The sequence below is a fragment of the Balearica regulorum genome, chromosome 17 (genome assembly GCF_011004875.1).
Source record: "Balearica regulorum gibbericeps isolate bBalReg1 chromosome 17, bBalReg1.pri, whole genome shotgun sequence".
In the NCBI taxonomy this organism is placed as follows: domain Eukaryota; kingdom Metazoa; phylum Chordata; class Aves; order Gruiformes; family Gruidae; genus Balearica; species Balearica regulorum.
In genome coordinates, this window is record NC_046200.1 from 14,731,237 (window position 1) to 14,749,690 (window position 18,454).

The 18,454-nt window shown below is 55.5% G+C and overlaps 1 protein-coding gene across 3 annotated transcripts in view; it reads right to left on the reverse strand.

Annotated features, from left to right (window-relative positions):
- Positions 1–4,348: 4,348 nt before the first annotated feature.
- The window catches only part of KSR2 (kinase suppressor of ras 2), an 85,428-nt gene continuing 71,322 nt past the window's right edge, over positions 4,349–18,454 (reverse strand). For 2 of the 3 annotated variants that reach the window (XM_075769595.1, XM_075769593.1), the window contains 5 exons: positions 17,162–17,295; positions 12,285–12,416; positions 9,616–9,745; positions 9,031–9,164; positions 4,349–7,278 (listed from right to left, as the gene is read on the reverse strand). In XM_075769595.1, coding sequence (XP_075625710.1) covers positions 7,272–7,278; positions 9,031–9,164; positions 9,616–9,745; positions 12,285–12,416; positions 17,162–17,295 — 537 coding nt within the window. In that variant the 3' untranslated portion in view covers positions 4,349–7,271. Of the gene's footprint in view, positions 7,279–9,026; positions 9,165–9,615; positions 9,746–12,284; positions 12,417–17,161; positions 17,296–18,454 lie in introns of those variants that run through there. The other variant, XM_075769594.1, reaches the window with a different exon arrangement.

Sequence of the window (18,454 nt, forward strand, 5' to 3'; positions counted from 1 at the left end):
GGGGGGGCTCAGCCCTGGCCCCCCCCCAGGAGGGACCAGCCCTGTGCTCCAGCAGCGGGGGCTCATCGAGGCTCCTGAGAAAGCCCAGGCGAGCCTGGGGAGGAAACATAAATTACAGCAGGCGAACAATACCCCATTGTTGGGCACTGCCACAACCCCAGCCCATGCCGCGGCTGCACCCGTCCTGGGGAGGACCAGCGCCAGCAGGATGGTCCGGACCAGCCCAGATCAGCGATGCAGGACCCCCGCTAGCCCCATCCTGGCTCCAGCTGCAGCACGAGTGTTGTGCTAATCCGTAGTGGTTTTCTGCGCCGCAAACCCTGCGCAGCCCCAATCCCCCTGCCCCCCCCCCCCCCCCCCCAAGAAGCCCTCGGTGCTGGGCTGGAACTGGTGAGAGTGCTGGCTGGGGGCCACGGCCGGTTCTCACCCTCCAGACTCCGGGCTCGGCTCCTCGCCAGCCTTTTCTTCTCCTTTTTCTGCTGATACAGAGCAGAAAGGGGAACCCAAACCCGCCGGCAGCAGGCGCGGTGCCTGGAACCGTCCCTGCGGTGACAGCGCGGTCCCCACGGTGAGCAGTGGCTCGTGGCCGGCGTCCAGGTCTAACAGCCAAGCACATTGTCTTGGTACCCACGTATCTGATTTTTCAAGTTCAGGTCAACAAAAAGCTTCAGCATGTGCTTAATTTGGGGGGCAATCAAGGAAGATGCATGCCTAGAAAACCCAGTGTGCCCAGGGGGAGGGTGGGTCACCCAAGCAGCACCCAGGACACGTGGGGACACCTCTGAAGCCACCATCCTTGGGAAAACATGGATGCCCTCTGCTCTCCTCCTTCTCCATCAGACACGGGTGACCCCGACAGAGTTACTAGCCCAAAGAACACAGCCCCGTTTGGCGATCGTGGCCTCTCACACCAGCCAGGCTGGCTGCACCACCCCGTACCCGGCCCTGGGTGGGAGCGATGCCCCCCCTGAGCCCCAACCCACGGGCCCACAGCGTTGCCGTGGGCTCGCCCGGGAGTGGCGGCGGGAGGGCTAGAGCCGGCGTCCTGGGCGGTTAGCTCCTCTCTCACTCCCTGAGTTTATTCTTTGCCTGTGAAATATTAATGGCTCATGATTCATCAACAGCAAGAAGGAGATTACGACACGCGTATGGATTCATGTGGCTCTCCAATACGCACACATGCGCGCGTATGTATATATATATGTAGATATGTATTCAGAGGAGCCTTTAATCCGCCACCGCCGCTGTGAAGGCTGTTTTGGGGATATATTGCCCATTTATCCCCGTCCTGGTGCTGGCACCTCATTAGCCACAAGCCAGGAGTGAGCTCAGCATCCCTGCGCTGGGCTCAGCAGGGGCTCAGGTGCTGCCGCCATCATTCCAATTAGTGGCTCTGTCCCTGGAGCCACCATGGCCATGCCTGCCCAGTTACACACCAGTGCCATCCAGTTACGCTCCAGACTGGTGGGATCCCTCCAGATTTACAACAGGGGAAACACCAGCGGGGTTTAACCTCCCGTTTATTGCATATATGCAATATATGCATACATGGTGGTGACATCGCATTGCAGCCAGCATCCCATCCAGCCTGCAAGTGAACCGGGGGGGGGGTGGCAAAGTCCCCGGCACGGTGAGGGCATCAAGTGGTGGCTCTTTACCCCCACGACCCCTGTATCTCTCTCCTCTGGGACACCCGTGCCCGGCCGCAGCAGCCCACTTCCATCCGGCCTCTCCTTCGCCATCCTTCCCAGGAAAATCCCCCTGGCTGGCTCCGCCACCGCTCCCCGCCCGGGATGTGCCCGGTCTAATTGGTTACCAGCTCCTGCAGGCTTTGAAAGATGAAAAGCCCTCAACAGGAGAAGCATTGAGTGTTCATGGTTTATTAATGGTGAGCCATCATTATTTTACCTTTCAAACACTCAGGTGATGGCAAGGAGGGAAGGAGAAGGGGGGGAGAGCATCACAAACCCTCTGTGATTTTCTTCTCCATCTCCTACCATCGGGTACCGCCTGCGTCAGCCCCCATGAGCGAACACCACTGCTGCTTTCCGCCGGGCTGTTTTGCAGATTTATGGTGGCCCCCCAGTAAAACAGCATGGGAGAAGCAAACAAACAAAGCAGCAGATGCGAGGAGCCTCCAGCGCTTCATCATCAGGCTCAGCCATCCCCGCAGGGGTCCGGCTGGGGAGGAGCTTCCCCCCGGCACACACACACCCCCCACACACACCCCGGCCCCAGCCCCTTCGCCCAGCAGAGATTTATCCGCTGCCTGCCCCATAATTTTCCCAACTCAACTCCCATGTTTTCGGCTGACGTGGCTCCCTGCGGCTCCCATCTAAATGTTCGCCGTGAATTATCATCCCCAAAGGGCCGGGCTGTGAGCCGACACGGTGGGAGAGAGGAAAGGGGGAGGGGAGTGTCCGGCAGTGTCTCCCCACTGAGCGTCGCTGGATCGGAGCTTGGCACCGAGATGCTCCCGGGGGTCTAACGGAGGAGAGTGGTCCAGACCCCGCCACGGACCGGTACTCCCACCCCATAACCGGGATGCGATGCCGCTGCGGAGCAAGGAGAGGGCAGGGAGCGGCGCGGGGACGCGGAGCAGCACAGGGGTGCAATGGTTTTCAAAGGTTTGGTTTTGTTTTGTGGGTTTTTTTTATTGGCATAAATAATTCATACACTGTCACCTCACCAAACACTGCACGAGAAACCACGGGAACAAATGGCTATCCATTTCTGCAGGTCACAGAGATTCGCACTCAGTCAGACAGCTGAAATTATAAATACTTTCTTCAAGTGTAGAAAACGTTATAAATGTTACTGTACAAATTTACATCGGGGAGATCCATCGTGCCTTTCTCAGCGAGTTTTTTTTTTTGTTGTTGTTGTTGGTTTGTGGGGTGATATTTTTTTTTGCACCAGAATCAACTGTTCTTTTCCAGTGACGAGAGTTTTGCAACGACGACAACAAAATATATATATATATTTTTATGTATATATTTATAAAAAGAAAAGGGAAAGAGGAGAAGGGAAATGAAAGTCAGCTCATTCTGCAACGGTCAGAAATAACACAGAGAAAACAAAGCAGGCCATCGAGTTCAGTTTGAAACTGTACAGGATTTTGAGCTCGTTATATATGTATATATCTATATACATACATATAGAGATATGTATATATATTTATATATACCTTATATACAAGAAAATGTAACAGCGTACTTTACAGGGACTGGAACTTAAAGAAGGCTTTTGCAGCTGACCAAGCTTCCCAAAGAATCATTATTTGCAAAAAAACCCCCAATAATTAAAAAATAAAATAAATTAAAATAAATAAATGGCGAAGAAAGGAGGAAGGAAAGCAAAGGTGCCCGGCAGAGCGCCGGCCGCCAGCGGGCTCGACCCGGGGCTCCCCGTGGCACTTGGGGGTGCAGGCAGCATCTCACGGCACCACCAACGCGGACCCCTTCTCCTTAGCACGGCCAAAGAGCCCGAGCCGTAGGCACCAGCCCTTCCACAGCATCCACCACACCTGAAGGTCGAGCAGCTCCTCCACCTCCAAGACGTTCACTTCTGCCTACCGTCTGTCTTAAATCTTAATTATCTCGGCTCCTGCCACGGTCAAGTATCGGATAAAAGTCGTTGGGGCTGGACTCTGAGCTCACCGCCCCTGTGAATCGGCCGGTCATGGCTCCACGAGGATTTGGGTAATTTGGGGGGAAGGTGGATATAAGGAGCAGCAGGACTGGGGGATTTGATTTAGCAGCCAAAGGAGGACATAATGCTTCGGGGCCGTGCAGCATGACCACTTCCATCACTGGTACTGCCTTCCCTACCCAGCCCCAAACGCGGCGTTCCCCGTGAACCGCTGGAAAAACCCTCAGGCAGCGGCACGGTCGGGGACCGGGGAGCTCAGGGAAGAGCCTCGCAGGGCGCCCGAGGGAGAGGATGAAGCAGCTGAGAGCTGGAGGAGCAGACAGGAGGACACCACGGGGGCTTGCTCTGCTGCGAGAGCCCGGGGACGTACCCCGGCGTTGAGGATGGTTCCCTACAGCTCGAGCTGCTGCCCAAAACACCACCGTGCTAAAAACAGCTCCGCTCTCGCCTGATGCATCTGGAAATAACCCCCGTCTCTCCTCTAACTCAGGCAGCTAAACTGAGCCACCGGATGGACCTTCTCGCTCCTTCGGATCTCCTATTAGAGGGCATTGTGGAGAGCTTCTCCTACATTCTCTCCCTGCTGAAGGGCTGGATATTTTTAAACTGGGGAAAAAAAAAACCCCTCTGAAAGCCAGAGTCAAAAAACAAAGAACAACAACAACAACAACAAAAAGTAAGATTTGTTGGTTTGGGGTTTGTTTTTTTTAATAATTAAGACTTTCAAAAATAAGAAGGCATGATGCAAATAACACGGCTGCAAAACAACCGTTGCTGCGCTGAATGGAAGGGAAGGAGCTGCTCTTCTGAGCTAATTTATGATAAATACAGGGCAGCTATTTTTCCATCGATACTATTGTGCGACAGCTCTGCTCATGGCCCGGCTGAGACGTTACAGTGAGGGAAAAGGGGGGGAAGGAGGAGGGAGATGAGGGAAGAGTTGGCAAAATTTGTTGGCCATAGGAGCACTTAGCTCCTTTCAGATGCCCAAAATCCAGGGGAGAAACACTTGGCCAAGGCCACAGCAGAGAGCCCCGTGCTCCTGGGGAGGACCTGACGCGGTGGGGTAACCAACGTGCTCATCGGTTCACTTGTTTCCTTGAGCCTCAGCCAACAAAACAGAGCGGGTGTCTGCCAACGGGTGGTGAGAGCCCATGGGGGGACAGATCAAGGTGAGACCTTCCAGGCAAGTAGAGGGCTTGGGGCACAGAGAGCAAACCCACAGCAAGTCTTTGTACCTTCCGCAGTAAACCTGCACAAGGTCTATCAGGGTACAGCCCTTTGCCAGCGCCGGTGCTGAGCGTCACCCACGGTATCACCTCCTTCATCCTTCCAACATGCTCCACTGCCTACTGCACACCTAGGAAGCTCACGCCTACTTAGAAACTAAAACCACCGAGTGAGAAGAACACCACCTTTCTACAGCGATCGCTCCATCTGAACGTGGTTTGGGGATCGGTGATTTCATGGTGAGACCTCCTCGCACCCCCCCGCCCCCCGGCAGCAGAGATCTCCGTTGTTGGGGGTTTGCTCCCTCCCACAGAGCCCAGGACCACTGTGGGTGAAGGCATTGGTGAAAACTCAGAGAGACCTGAGGATTAGTGCAACATTTATGGCACACGCGCGCACACGTGCAGAGGATGGAGAGGGCATGAGAGAACAGGGAAGGGTTGGGACGGGGAGGACGGGCGGCAGAGGACATCGCTGCCGCAGCCAGGGCTGGAATGAAGAAGATGATTTGTGTGTGGTAGCGAGCGATGGGATGTGGAGGAGGCAGAGGGCGAACAGCCATGGACCATCCTTCTTCATCACCGGGATGAGGTGATGCTCAGCCACCTACGCTGAGCTCTGCAGCATCACGCCCAGGGGACCGCAAACCGCCCGTGCTGCCTGGTGCAGGGGGCAATTAGCACAAATGAGGACTCGTCCTGCCCTCGCTTGCTCATCCTACTTGGCCTCAGCATCAAAGGCAGAAGCAGGTGATCCTGCTTCATCTCCACTTCGTGTGAAACATCCGAGAGCGAGGTGCGACCGCACAGCGCAGCGAACGTCCCAAAAGCACCATCCGGACCGACCCTCTGCCAGCACGCTTGGAGGCCGGATTCAGCCCCCCTGCTCCTGCCTGCCTCACATTTTATACGTACGCACGTGTGCAAATTTTAAGAAATAAAAGCACCTTCATACACGCCCGCACAATTACAGTAACATCTCTTCCTAGCTGCAATTAGGTTTCTAATCTTCATTTACTTATGCTAAAGTGGTTCAAATGCCGGCAAGGGGGAGTTAGAGGAGCAGCAAATAAACCAAGCTGGTTAGTTTGCAGACTCTTGTCATGTCTCCAAATTAAAGCTAACTTAGACTACGATTGAATTATTCAGGATGGTTTCTGTCAAGCAATTACACTCAATAAGGGCCTGAAAACACAATTTGCTATCCTCTGTCACTTGACAGCTCATCTAATGGGCCCATCCGAGCTGACGGGCAGAGGGAAATACCGGCACACGGTATTCAGATGGCCACACCGGCTCCGAGACGCTGCCCGAGGAACATCTCCTCCAGGAGGTCAGGGATTTGGCTGATGGAAGATGAATATGCAGAGGAAACCAGTCCTGGGCACGGCTGCTTGTTCAGCCGAGACATCCACGGCTCCCGTGCGCGGGGCTGGGAAGGGAGATGCTCTGTAGAACCAGAGCCTGTCTGCATCCCCAGCTCCGGCAACCAGCCTGGGGAAGGCAACGGGAGAGGGGCAGGACCCCGACCCCAGCCGCTCCGCTCTGCCTGGCCCCGGAGCATCCCCAAATCCAGGGCTCCGGCAGCACCTTCGGGAGCGAGGGTCAAAGCCAAGAGCAAAGCGGCGCCAGGGAGGGCGAGAGGGAACGGCTCGCTGATTAGATACGCGCTGGGGCAAACGGCTAAATTAACAGGAATGTGGAGATGCGCCCTGCCGAGAGGGAGACCTGTGGGGGGAGCGTAAATGGGTATGGCCGGGAGGTAGAGAAGCCACTTGTGAAAGGTCACTGCTGCCCGTGAAGGGGCTGCGGGGGAGCAGGACTCCTCCAGCTCCGGCTCTGCAGATGCATTTCCCCGTGGGGGGCAGCTAATAGCAGCGGCACTCCCTGGCCCTGGCAGGCTCCATCACTGAACTTATGAATCAGCAAGGTTTCCCCCCCCCTTTTTCTTTTTTTTCATTAAAAAAAAAAAAAAGGAAATTAAATAAACCCACCGAGAACCAAGAAGCAACCCCTCCCCAACCAAGCATCACAAGCACTGACCATGCTGATTGGGATCAGAGGAGTCCTGGGGTTAAATCGAAGCCGTCTGCCTCGTGGGTTACCCCTGCTCTGCGGGGAACCGGCCCGAGACCCGACCCCGTGTGCCCGGACAGCCGCCCGCCGGCCCCATCCCACCACAGCCGCCGGCCCCGGGGCTCGCCCGCCGGCTCGGCTCCTCCAGCCCTGTCAGAGAGGCTTCGTGGGGTGAAACGCTGCAGGAGAAGAGGCTCGTTCCCATCCCGCTGTTGGCCCGTGGCGCCCGCTGCTCCTCCGTAGCGCCGGGTTGGGAAGCGGAGAGGAAGAGGAGAACCGCAGGGGGAGGAAGGCACCGTCCCTTAACTCTTCCCGTCACAGCCTGGAAGGGACACAACACGGCGGTGTCAGCACCGGGCACTTCATCCCACGGCACCACGGGGGTTTTTTGCAGGGCGGCTCATTGCAAAAAGCCTCCTTGAACGGGTTTGCCCCGGAGCTGCCCCCAAACGCAGCGGCACCGCACGAAGCCGTGCGCTCCTGCACCTCCCTGCCAGCCCGGCCTGGGTGTCCTGGTGCAGGTTTAGTTATCGTCTAGAGGGGAAAGGGCTTCTTGGGTCCCCCACACCTCCCTCTCCCAGCAGCAGGACCTCCAAGGGGGTTTTGCCCGCCGTGCCCCTCGCGCAGGGCTGGCAGAGCCCCCCGGGTACCGCAGCCGGGCCGCCCGGGTGAGCAGGGACCCCGCGGGGAAGCCAGGAGCTAAACGGGAACCATGGCCGGAGCCAAGTCCCTGAGGAAGGAGCCAGCTCAGATGGAAAGCGAGTGCCGAGGCAAAGCATCCTCCCTCCCGTCCTGCTTAGAAAAAGAGGCAGCCGGTAATTAAGGGGAAGCGGTGGCAGGCAGAGCGTGGCTCAGTGATTGCAAAAACCTTCCCAAACCCAACCGAGCAATTCCACAGCCCGCTGCTCCGGGGTTCAGCAGCTTTCCTTGCCACCCGAGTGCCTGCTCCGAGCACGGCTTGGTAATTAACTTCCCTCCCGATTAACGGTGATTTGGGGGCCATCTGACCGCTGGCTTTGCGCTGCTCCCGGGAGCCCCCCGTCAGCCCCGAGCACACGGGGATGGGAGGTGGCATGGGGGACACGCCAGCATAACTTTGGGGCTGTCCGTGCTTGCCACACAGACAGGGAAGCGAGGAGGTTTGGTTATTAGATGCAGGAGGAGAAACCAGCATCTCCAGCCCTCGGTGAGGTCCAAGAGGGATGCTTGAAGCAGCTCCAAGCGCACTCGCTTCTCTCCCTTAGCTCAGCTTTCCCTCACCCCCCCAATCCCAGTTTCCAGCCTCCGCGGGCTGGGGATGCGCACTGGGAGAAGGAGAAATCTCCCCATGTGCATGCAGCATCCGCATGGATTAGGCTTTTGGTCCTATTTGTCATCATGTGATGAATTCCAAGGAAGAAAATTAGTTTCCAAGTGTTTCTTCTGCATTTTTCCTGCTGTTACCAACAGCCCAGATCCCTAAGCCCTGACTGGGGAGCCATTTACGCTGCGTTTGCTGAAGCAGAGAGATGTGACTAAGCCAAAGCAACGAAACGGAGCAGCACTTGGCCACGAGCTGTCGGCGGGAGAAGAAGAGACCACGCTCTTCTCCCACCGCTGGAAGCTGGGACGGCTGACGCAGGCTGCAGGTCTGGGCAGGGACCCCAGGCAGAGCATCCCTCCACATTGGTTAAATCAGGGCAAAAGAAGGAAAAAACACCTTCCCAGGAGGGAGAGCTGCTCTGAGCGTGGTGCCCTGGCCGATGTCCCCAAAGGGGATGTCCCCAAGGCTCCAGCCTGCCCCTGGACCTACCCTGCTTCTTCCTCCAGCGTTGGTGGAGCACACCAGCAGGCTCCTCCGGATCACCTCCAACTACTTTCACAGGCTTTTTCACCCCGAAAGGACAGCCAGCACCGGAGTGACAGCTGGCATGGGCACAGCACCCTGCGACCACCCATCCCTGCCCCCCCACGTGGCACCAATACACCCACAGCTTGTCCCCGTGCTCCCCCACCACCGCCAGCCATTCAGCTGTGACAGCGGGGTCCTGAGGAGCCCTGGCGCGGGGAAGGACGGGCAGGGGCAGGGACTTACTCCGCCGACTTCCAGAAGTGCCCGGGGTGGGAAAGGCGACGGTTACGCTTTGGCAGTTTCTCCAGCATGTCCATGAGCTTGGTGAAGGTGGGTCTCTCCTCTTGCTCATAGGCCCAGCAGAAGAGGAGGATGTCCTGCGGCCACGCAAGGTTAGCGTGTGAGCAAACGGAGCCAGGCGCTCTCCCACCACAACCCCTGTGCCCAACGTCCGCCCTGTGAGGACCCCGTCTCCATCACCGCATCCTTGAGAAGGGCTGGGGCGGAGGGGATGTGCAAGCTGAGCGAATACTCGTGCCACAGCAGTAGGACTGAGCCTCACCGGCTGGGGAGAGAGGGACCCCTTGCTTTTTTGGGGAGGGAAGGAGGGACCCCTTGCTTTTGGGGGGAGGGAAGGAGGCACCCCTTGCTTTTGGGGGGAGGGAAGGAGGCACCCCTTGCTTTTTTGCTGGCAGATTCTGGGCAGCACAGAGTGTTTTTCGAAGGGACCCTCCACCCAGGGTGTGCACCAGTGGGGCACGTTCCCCCTCCACGCACACGCACACACACCCCCCCACCAGGCTCCAGCGCCTGCCCCACACCACCTACCGAGATCTCCTTGCCCATCCCGATCTGGCTGAGGTTGGGCTTCATCCCTCTTCCCACCTGCCAGATTATTGCCTCCGCTGGCTGCGTCTTGAAGGGCCATTCCCGCGCGTGCAGCTCGTACCAGATCGTGCTGTTGGGGACAGTGAGGATTAGAGACGGGAGGTGATGGGAGGCATCCCTTGGGGGGGACATCTGGCCATTGCACCCACATCCACCATCTCTCTCTGCTCCAAAATCACCGACATCCAGGAGATGCTTCATCCCAGATACGACACCAGAGGTGCTCAGTGCTCATTACAGAGATCTCACCGCTCCCATCATCCAGATGGGGAAACTGAGGCCATCGACTTGACCGTGAACAAGCCAACAACCTGTTGCAGCCCTCATTTTACACCAGGGAAGAACCTGGCCCGTGGGCAGGAGGATGGAGGTTGATGGGCAAAGGCACGGGCAGAGCCGCCAGCCAGCCTGTTACATCAAGTGGGAACCTCCCGCCGGGCTGCAATAGCACTTTGCCCTGCTGCCTGCGGAGCAGCTTAATAGATGATGCGGGGGGTAAATACACCGTCCAGCTGCCGGGCCGGCGTTTCTAACTCTGCCACCTGCTCCAGCTGCGCGGGGCGGTGAGCACCGGGAAGGGCGAGCCCGAGCAATTGCTTTTACTCTGACTTTTCCCTTTTTGCTTCTGCAAAAAGCACTCCAAGCCACAAAAAGCCATCCAAGCCATGTCATGAACCATCCCCGGTGCCCTCACCAGGCGATGGCACACGTGAACCCCCGGCCATCTGCCGCTGCACCGCTCTTATCGCTAAGCCAAGCCCTCCTTTCCGTCAGGACTCCCAAATCCAAGGGAATATCCCAAAACAAGGGCGTCTCAGCATCTCTGGCTGAACTGCCGGCCGCCCCCGCGGTCCTCCGCCCCCGCTACCGCCTGGGAGTTTTGCATCCTCGCTTTCCGGCACCCGGAGGCTGGATGATCCCCGACTCCCACAGCGCTGGCCCCGATTTCCACGGCAAATTCCCCAGAGCGGCTTTTCCCTTCAAGGGAAGCCATCACGGCCAGTTAAAGCAGCAAGAAACGGGGTTAAAATGGCATTAGGGTGGGAAAAATCTGGTGGAGGGAGTCTGATAAATGAAGGATCACTCTTGGATGGGGGGGGCTCCCTGATTTTGGAAATCAGCTCTCCTGATTTTGGAAAAATATGCACCGTTTGGCTGTAAATCTCCAAAAATTTGAATAATGTGAGATGCCCATTGGTGCTGCGGGGGCGGAGGAGTGAGGGGACTGGGGAGGGGCAGGTCCTGGTGGCACAGGATGAGATGCTCAGGCAGGAGGGGGGAATTCTGAAGATGCCTCAATGCATCCAGCGCAGCTAAATTCAAATTTCTAGCTGGGAGCTTGGGGCTTAATTTTTCACCTTCCCACTTGCAGATGCATCCAAAATATTTGGGGTGCGTTTCCTGGGGTATGGCTGGTGCTATGGAGAGCGGTCTACCGCTCCATCTCCCTTTGCACGAGAAGACCACGCATCTAATATTAATTATTGCTGCAATCTCTCAGACTTTGGCGAGCACACGCCGCCAGCCTCAGCGCCCCGCTCCGCGTCGCCTTCACACACACTTTAATTTAACATTTCTGTCTCCTATAAAAGATCTTTTCCTCTTGCTGTGGCTGATCCCCAAATCCCTAGAGGGAAGCGGTGATGGCAATAACCCTCCGGATCATCTGTGAGCCTCCCGGGCTCAGCGGAGGGCAGCAGAAACAAGAAAGAGGAAAAATGTGGGAAAATGTTAATCTTTTAAGGAAATTCATGCTTTACATAAGGGCAGAGCTCATACAAAAAAAAAAAAAAAAAAAGAAAAACTAAGTCTAACTAACCGACTCTCACTTAGCTCAATACAATCCCTTAATTACTTCTTTATTTTTGTGCTAAAGTTATACCTCGGGGAGGGGAAAAAAAAAAAAAAAAAAAGTCAGACCCTTTCAGCTGTAATTACTGTGGATTTGATGGAAACATCACCTCCGATAACAGCCCCACGCACGCTAATCCCCGCTGCCTTTAAGGTAGCCACGAGAAAATTAATCCTCTGGGTAAAACGCCCTAGGTCCTACGTCTGCCTCGAGAAAGGTTTTATCGGGCGTGATTGGGCTCCTGCCGTAAGAGAGGCTTGCTTTCAGATAAACGGCCGGAGCCATGAGCCGCTTCGCTGAAGGAGACTCCTCAGTTCTCCTCTTCTTGGCCATTTGGCATCTCCGCTCCGCGGCAGCCAGCTGGTGGGGAGAATCGGGGCATCTGGGGGCTCTCAGAGCTGTGTCCCCAGCCCTCCGCGTCCCCAGTCGACATCCAGAGGACCTTCTCGTCGGTACCCGCCACGGGAGGATACAGGGGAGAGATTATGCTGGGCTGGCATCCCCAGGATGCTCCGAATCCCATTGCCCGGAGCCAACCCGAAACAGGAGGATTTGGGGATTTAGGGGGGTTTAACTCAAAATTTCCCGAAGCTGGGAGGTGCTCGGAGCCCAGCAATGGGGATTCCCTGCAGGCGGAGTCCCCTCAGTGTTGTGGCAAGCAAACAGTGTCCCCGTCCTCTCCCGGCTGCTCAGGGCACCTCACAACTGACACAACTGAGCCAGTTCTCTGCAGCCCCCCCACTCCGCAGGGACTCACCCCAGTGCAAAGACATCCGAGTGCTTGGAGAAGGGCAGCTTGTCCTCCTCGGTGTCCGGCGAGAGCTGGCGGATGATCTCAGGGGCGAGGTGGCACAACCAGCCGTTCTGGATCCGCAGCTTGTTCTCCCGCCTGCCAAAACACGGAGCCAAAGCCGTGGGTACCACGGGGAGCGGAGGGGGACATCACCACTGCACCACCGGCAAGCAGCCCCCCAGCCCTCCCACCCTCTCCCCAGATCGTTTAAGCCTGGTTTTCTCTACGGCATCCTTGCAAAGTCAGGCTTTAAGCCTGCTCTGAGAAATGCCGGCACAGTGGCTTCACGCCTGTCCCTGCCAGGCGGCGGGGCACAGTTTGGGCACAGGACGGTGGCGAGGGGCAGCTTTGGCTTTGCCAGGCTGGGGAGGGGGATGCAGGGTCTGACGTGGCCCTTGCTGTCACCATTGCACCAAAACACCTTAAAAGACTGGAGGGCAAAGTGTTACCCAGCGTAAATCCCACCAGTGTTGACACCTGAGCTGGTCCCACTGTGGTTTGAGCAGCAGGTTGGACTGGGCACCTCTAGGAGTTTCTTCTGACCAAACCCACCCCATAACAACAGCCTGGAAATCAGTGTTTTCAGGTGTTTGGCCCCAAAGAGCCCCTCTGTTCCACCTTGGTGTCCAAGCCTCCCATGCCGTGGCCCATGGGAGCAGCCTGGCCCTGTGATAACCACCTGCCCTGCCACGGACGGTGGCTGATCCTCGCTGTGACATTGCTATGAAATCTGGGGCTGCCACCCAGGGACTTCACTTCATCTTTAATCCCCCTCACCAGCCCCTCAGCTGTCTTTACCTCCTCAAGGTCCCCCTGCTCGGTACAAACACATCAGGCTCCTTTGGCCAACAGCTGAGGATGATGTTGGTTGCTTCTTCATCCTTTACATCCTCCAGCAGGCACCTAGGATGCACCACTGGCATAAAATTTCCCTCCGGGGAAGGGAATTGGGCAAGGACCACCACACATTAAGCAGCCTGACCGTCTGTCTAAGCCCAAATTTGGCAGTGTGGTTTGGCAGGAGGTAACAAAACCCATCCCATGTCACGTCAGGCTAGAGAAGGAGGAGCCCATCATCTGGTATCAAGGAATTTTTTCCCTGTTTGTACTCGGATACCCTCCTGAGGATGGCGATCTGCAGGGGTAAGGGACGGCTGTGGGGTTGCTGGGGTCAAAAATCCCAGAGCCCAGGTCCCAGGGGACATCATCCAGGCACGGGCATCTCCATCCACCCCCGGGGCAGGATGACAAGCTCCCACTGCAAACACCGACTCCTTGGCTGGCTTTTCCCCCCGCGGCTGCACGCACACAGTGCGTACAATCCCAAGACGATGCAGTCCAGATCCTCTCGGCCACAAAGCCCCATCCGTGGGTCTGGCAGCAATGGGAGGAGGAACCCCTCCTCCCTAAGGAAGGACACTGCCGGTCCAGGGAAGCACTGATTGAGCCTCCGTGCCCCCTCTGGGCACTTGATGGCTCCTCTTCATCCCGCTGCGTCGGAGCCACCGCCGCAATCAGCGGCACCGGCGAGGCACAGAACCCTCCGGTCCCCAGGAGCCGGAGGTGAGAGTGCTTTGGCACAGGGGGGAGGCTTTCAGCTCCCCAGCCAGCCCCCGCTGTCATCCTCCAGCCTTGCGCGGCTCTTAATTACAAGCCGGCGTTAAGCACTGGGGCAATTAGAAAAGACATGGAGGTGTTGCTCATCCTTCCTCACCGGTCCTCAATGTCTACAGTCTCCATCCCCAGGCGGGCAGCACTCAGATCTTCTCCACCATCCTCAGCACGGCCAGGATTGCACCTGGGGCTTTTATTTTTGCTCACCCAAGTCACCCAGTGCCATGATATCCCAGAGCGGTGTTCAGGCTCGCCCTGGGATGCTCCAGGGATGGGATTGGGCTCTGCAGCTCCCATGCGAGCCCAGCCCCGTACCCCTGCAAAGCTCATGCAGCGATGGGTTTACGAGCTTCCAGCAACAAGGGCTGGGCTTTAATGCTATCCCAAACACAGTTCAATTACAGCAAATTAAGCTTTCACGGCAAAACTTTGCCTGACTTCCTGACCGACCCAGCCACTTCCACTAGCAGAAAGCAGCACAACCAGCCGTGCATCTTCCAAACTGACCAAAGGACAAGACAACCCCAAGGCAAAACCAAGAGCAGAAGAGCTCTTCAGGCTGCTCAAGACCCACCTCACGCTCCTCCTAATTACAGAGCAGCCCTACCAAGCCCTACAATGCTTAAATAAAGCAGAAATAAATCTGATTTCACCAGGATAAGACGCCGGCTTACAAAGTCTCTGCAGAAGGTCTTTTAGTTGCGATAGCCATCTCGTTTTTCAGCAGCGCAAGCGTGTCATGACATGGGTGGACACTGCAAACTCCTTGTGCCAGATGCTTTCATGAACTGAAGGTAAGCCTGCTCTAGGAGGATGAGGAGGATTTTTAAGCCATGTCTTTTTTTTAACCCTAGTGAAAACCATCCAGTTTGTAGTTCTCATTCATATCTGAAGCAACATCCCATCCTTAATGTGACCTGCAAAAATTTGCTCCCTTCTCCATACATGCTTGTCCTGCAGCCATGCAAGCCTCCAAGGACCCAAAACTGGGCTTTATCATTCTTCTCCATCTGCGAGAAACCATAATCGGCAAAAAAAACCCCACACCCTACCCCGAGAAGAGAAATCAGACCTGCAGACACTTGCTGCTTCAAAATTCATGACCAATGAGCACAGCCCCCAAAAGCCTTCTCTCAGCTCTCCACCAGCAGAAGACATGTGTGCCACCAGCAGTCCAGGACAGCCACACCTTGGGGCAGCTCTTTGGGGCAGAAATTTTCCCATTTTCTCAATTTTTCTAGTAAAATGCTGCTCTTTTCCAGCCTTGCATTTCTGACCATCCTTCCTCTCCTGAGGAATTTCCTGGACTTTGCCCCCAAGTGACACCCCAGTCTTGAGCAGAGATGGCAACCCATTGGTCCACCCCATCCAAAACCCCATTTCCCCAGCATCTCATCTCTCATTTTATCTCCAAAACATCTCTGATGTTCCCAGCAAAAGTGCCTAGCAAAATTTGGCCATTTTTGCCCAAATCCTTTTATCACTGCTGGTATGAGCTGCAACCTCATCCTGGCAGGACCAAAACCCCAAACCCCCTGCCCAGCTGCTAAACCAGAGCCAAAACCTACTTCTCCACTGTGGGGAGAGCAGCAGCACTGCTTGATTTCCTGGGCTTCCTAAGCTTTTTGACTAAGTTTGTGCTAGAACCAGATGATATTTATACAAGCGGAATGGAAAGACTGGCTGCCCAGCTCGCCACAAGAGGCGTGGGATGGAGAGGGGTGACCATCGCCTTTTCCTCTAATCCTTTGACCTCATCACACAGGAACTAGCAAAAAAATACATATATAATTTCCAAGATACATTTAATCTCCTGAGCATCTTTGCCTTAAGGTGGTGAGCGGCCACGAGAACCTCTCCAGCAACAAAGCCCATCACGTGGGGTGATGGAGACCAAAAGGACCAGAAGGCGGGTACCACACTGCCGGAGGAAACCTTCCCGAGCTGCCGACACTGATAACGCTGCACTTGGCCCGTGCTGCTTCTAACACAAAGGAGTTTGTGAAAAAGTGCTCTGCCGCTGGAAAAGTCAGGAATGCTCTTTATTTTTTTAGTTTTAACAAAAAAAGGAAAATATGACCTTTGGGTTTTTTTCCCTCTTCTGGTTCCTTTCCCCCCCCCCAGCTTTGCTTTTCTTCCTTTCCACGGCTGCTGAACCTCTTTGCCCTGCTGTACCTACAGCTTGCAAACCTCCCAAAGCACTGGGAAAAAAAAAAAACCCCATTTAATAAGGAACATTTACCAAATGGGCTTGATTCCAAACCCAGAGAGACCCAAAAAATATCACAATGCTGTAAATGTCCTGAGCTTGGCTCTCATTTTCTCTCTGTCTTTCTCCGTGCCCTGGCTTGGCACAGACACCATGGCCAGATGTCTGCAGCACCTGAAAGGTCACCAGAATGGCCGGGGGACAACCATGGGACAACCACCACTCGAGCCGGGCTGCTGCTCTGCCTGCGCTGCTCATCAGCCCAGAGGCAGGAGATGAAGCAGATGCCGGGGGATAATAACGACAGTGTTAGGGAAAGACCAAGGAACCAGATTTGCCAGCCCTGGTCAAACAGAGTCCGAGGAGCATCTCCCGGACAGCTGCAGGGTGGTTTGGCCATGGAAATGATGCATCCCGTGGGAAGACCCTGCACGGGGTCCAGGTCCTGCCTCTCTGAACCAAACTGCCGGAGACTCGCGTGCAGCACCATGCTCCTTCCTACCAACCGAAAGCAACTCTGCCTTTAAACACTAGGTTTAAAAAAAATAAACGAAACGATATCAAATCGAGCTGCAACTTCTGCACCCAAGGAGCAGAGCAGTTTGTTTTCACCGCTTGGTGCTGAGCCCAGACCCACCTCGCTGTGGAAACCCCAGCCCTGCTCTCGCCATCCCTCTGGGGCTTTGCACTGCAAACCCAACACCAGCGTTGAGCATGGAGCTGCGTTTCAAGGCAGCACCACTCGTGGGGCAGAGGGGTTTCTGCAGGAACTACACATCTTGCTCTTTTCTCAGAGCAAGCCTCCTCAAAAGCAAAATCCCGGGAGGTGAGATGGTGAGACCCCCAGGGCAGCCCCAGGACACTCAAAGGCACCTTGTCCTCATGTCTGTCGAGGCTGCAGACCCAGAAAGGCACTTGCAGAGGAGGTTTATTGGGCTCCCTCCCCATGTTCGCAGCTCAAAGGGGAGCTCTAGGGCATGAGGAGGAACACGAGTATTTTCACCACACCATGTCCTACCTGCCTGCTTGGAGAACTCCCGAGATGCTGAAGAGGCCGAAATCCGTGATCACCACCTTCCCGTTGTCGTAGAAAACATTTTTTGACTTGAGGTCCTTGTGAAGGATCCCCTTGGCATGCAAGTAGCCCATTCCCTAGGACAGAAGAGAGAGAAAAATACCCCAAAATTGAAAAAGCAGCACAAACAGGACAACGCCAGAGCAGGGGCAGCCCCCCAGTTGCCAAGATGGGGAGAGCCTGGCTGCGAGCATCCCTATGCCACAGCGGCACGTCCACACTACCGAGCTACAGCGGGGCCAGCGCTAAAGGCTGCACGTCCCCAAATGTCCCTGCAGAAAGGACAGACGTCCAGGGGGGTCCCTGGCTCGGGACGGGCATCAGGTGGTGCTCACGGAGGGCTATGGGATCACGGTGTGGATGTCTCGGCTGCGATGGTGCCCACTCATCTTCCTGATTAATTGGCTACACAAGAAAAATTAGCGGCAAACCAAACCGGCAGTCGCTTTCCTGAAATCCTCTGCTGAGAAATTGATGATGATGATGTTTTCGCCTTCGTTCTCTTTCGGGGCTGGGAGCAGAAGGGAAATCAGTCAAAGCTCTCCATCACCGCTATCGTCTACCCTGGCTGAGCCATTAGTGCTTCCTATGTGCACACCGACACCATTAGCCTGGAAACAAGCCCCTCGCAGGAGTCCTGCCTTAATTCTTTTCCCCTAGGAAAAGCTACTTGGTGGTTAATTAAAATTATTGCTAATGATTCAAAAAAAGGCCATGGGTGGGAAATCCAAACTCCCCTGCGCTGGGCTTGTTTAGCATCAGCAAATCAAGCAGACTGCCGACGGCTCCGTGTGGCGGATGTTCAGCTCAACGGGATAACCAGCTCTGGGAACCGGGCGGGCAATAAAAGCCATTTATCCTGACTTCAGCGGGGCTTTCGATGCTGTCTCACTTTTCATTCTCCTAAGCAGACTAGGGGAAACTTGGTCTAGAGGAAGCTACTGAAGGATAAATACCAAACTGGCCAGCAAACTTTTACTTAAGAGTGAATATCAGTTGTCTCTCACTGACACGGGGGGATTTATTAACTGGATTTCCACAGGGGTCCATCCTAGGTCTGATCTTTTCACACACCGTCATTAACCACGTAGGCAGTGGGACAAGAATATATTTTTAAGTTTGCAGCCGATGTGGAGCTGGGAGGCATAATCCAAATTCAGAAACAATCTGGAAAAATTGGGAAAGCAACCTGAAAAACCCACAAATCCTCAAATGCAAATGCCCAAGAGGTGGGAT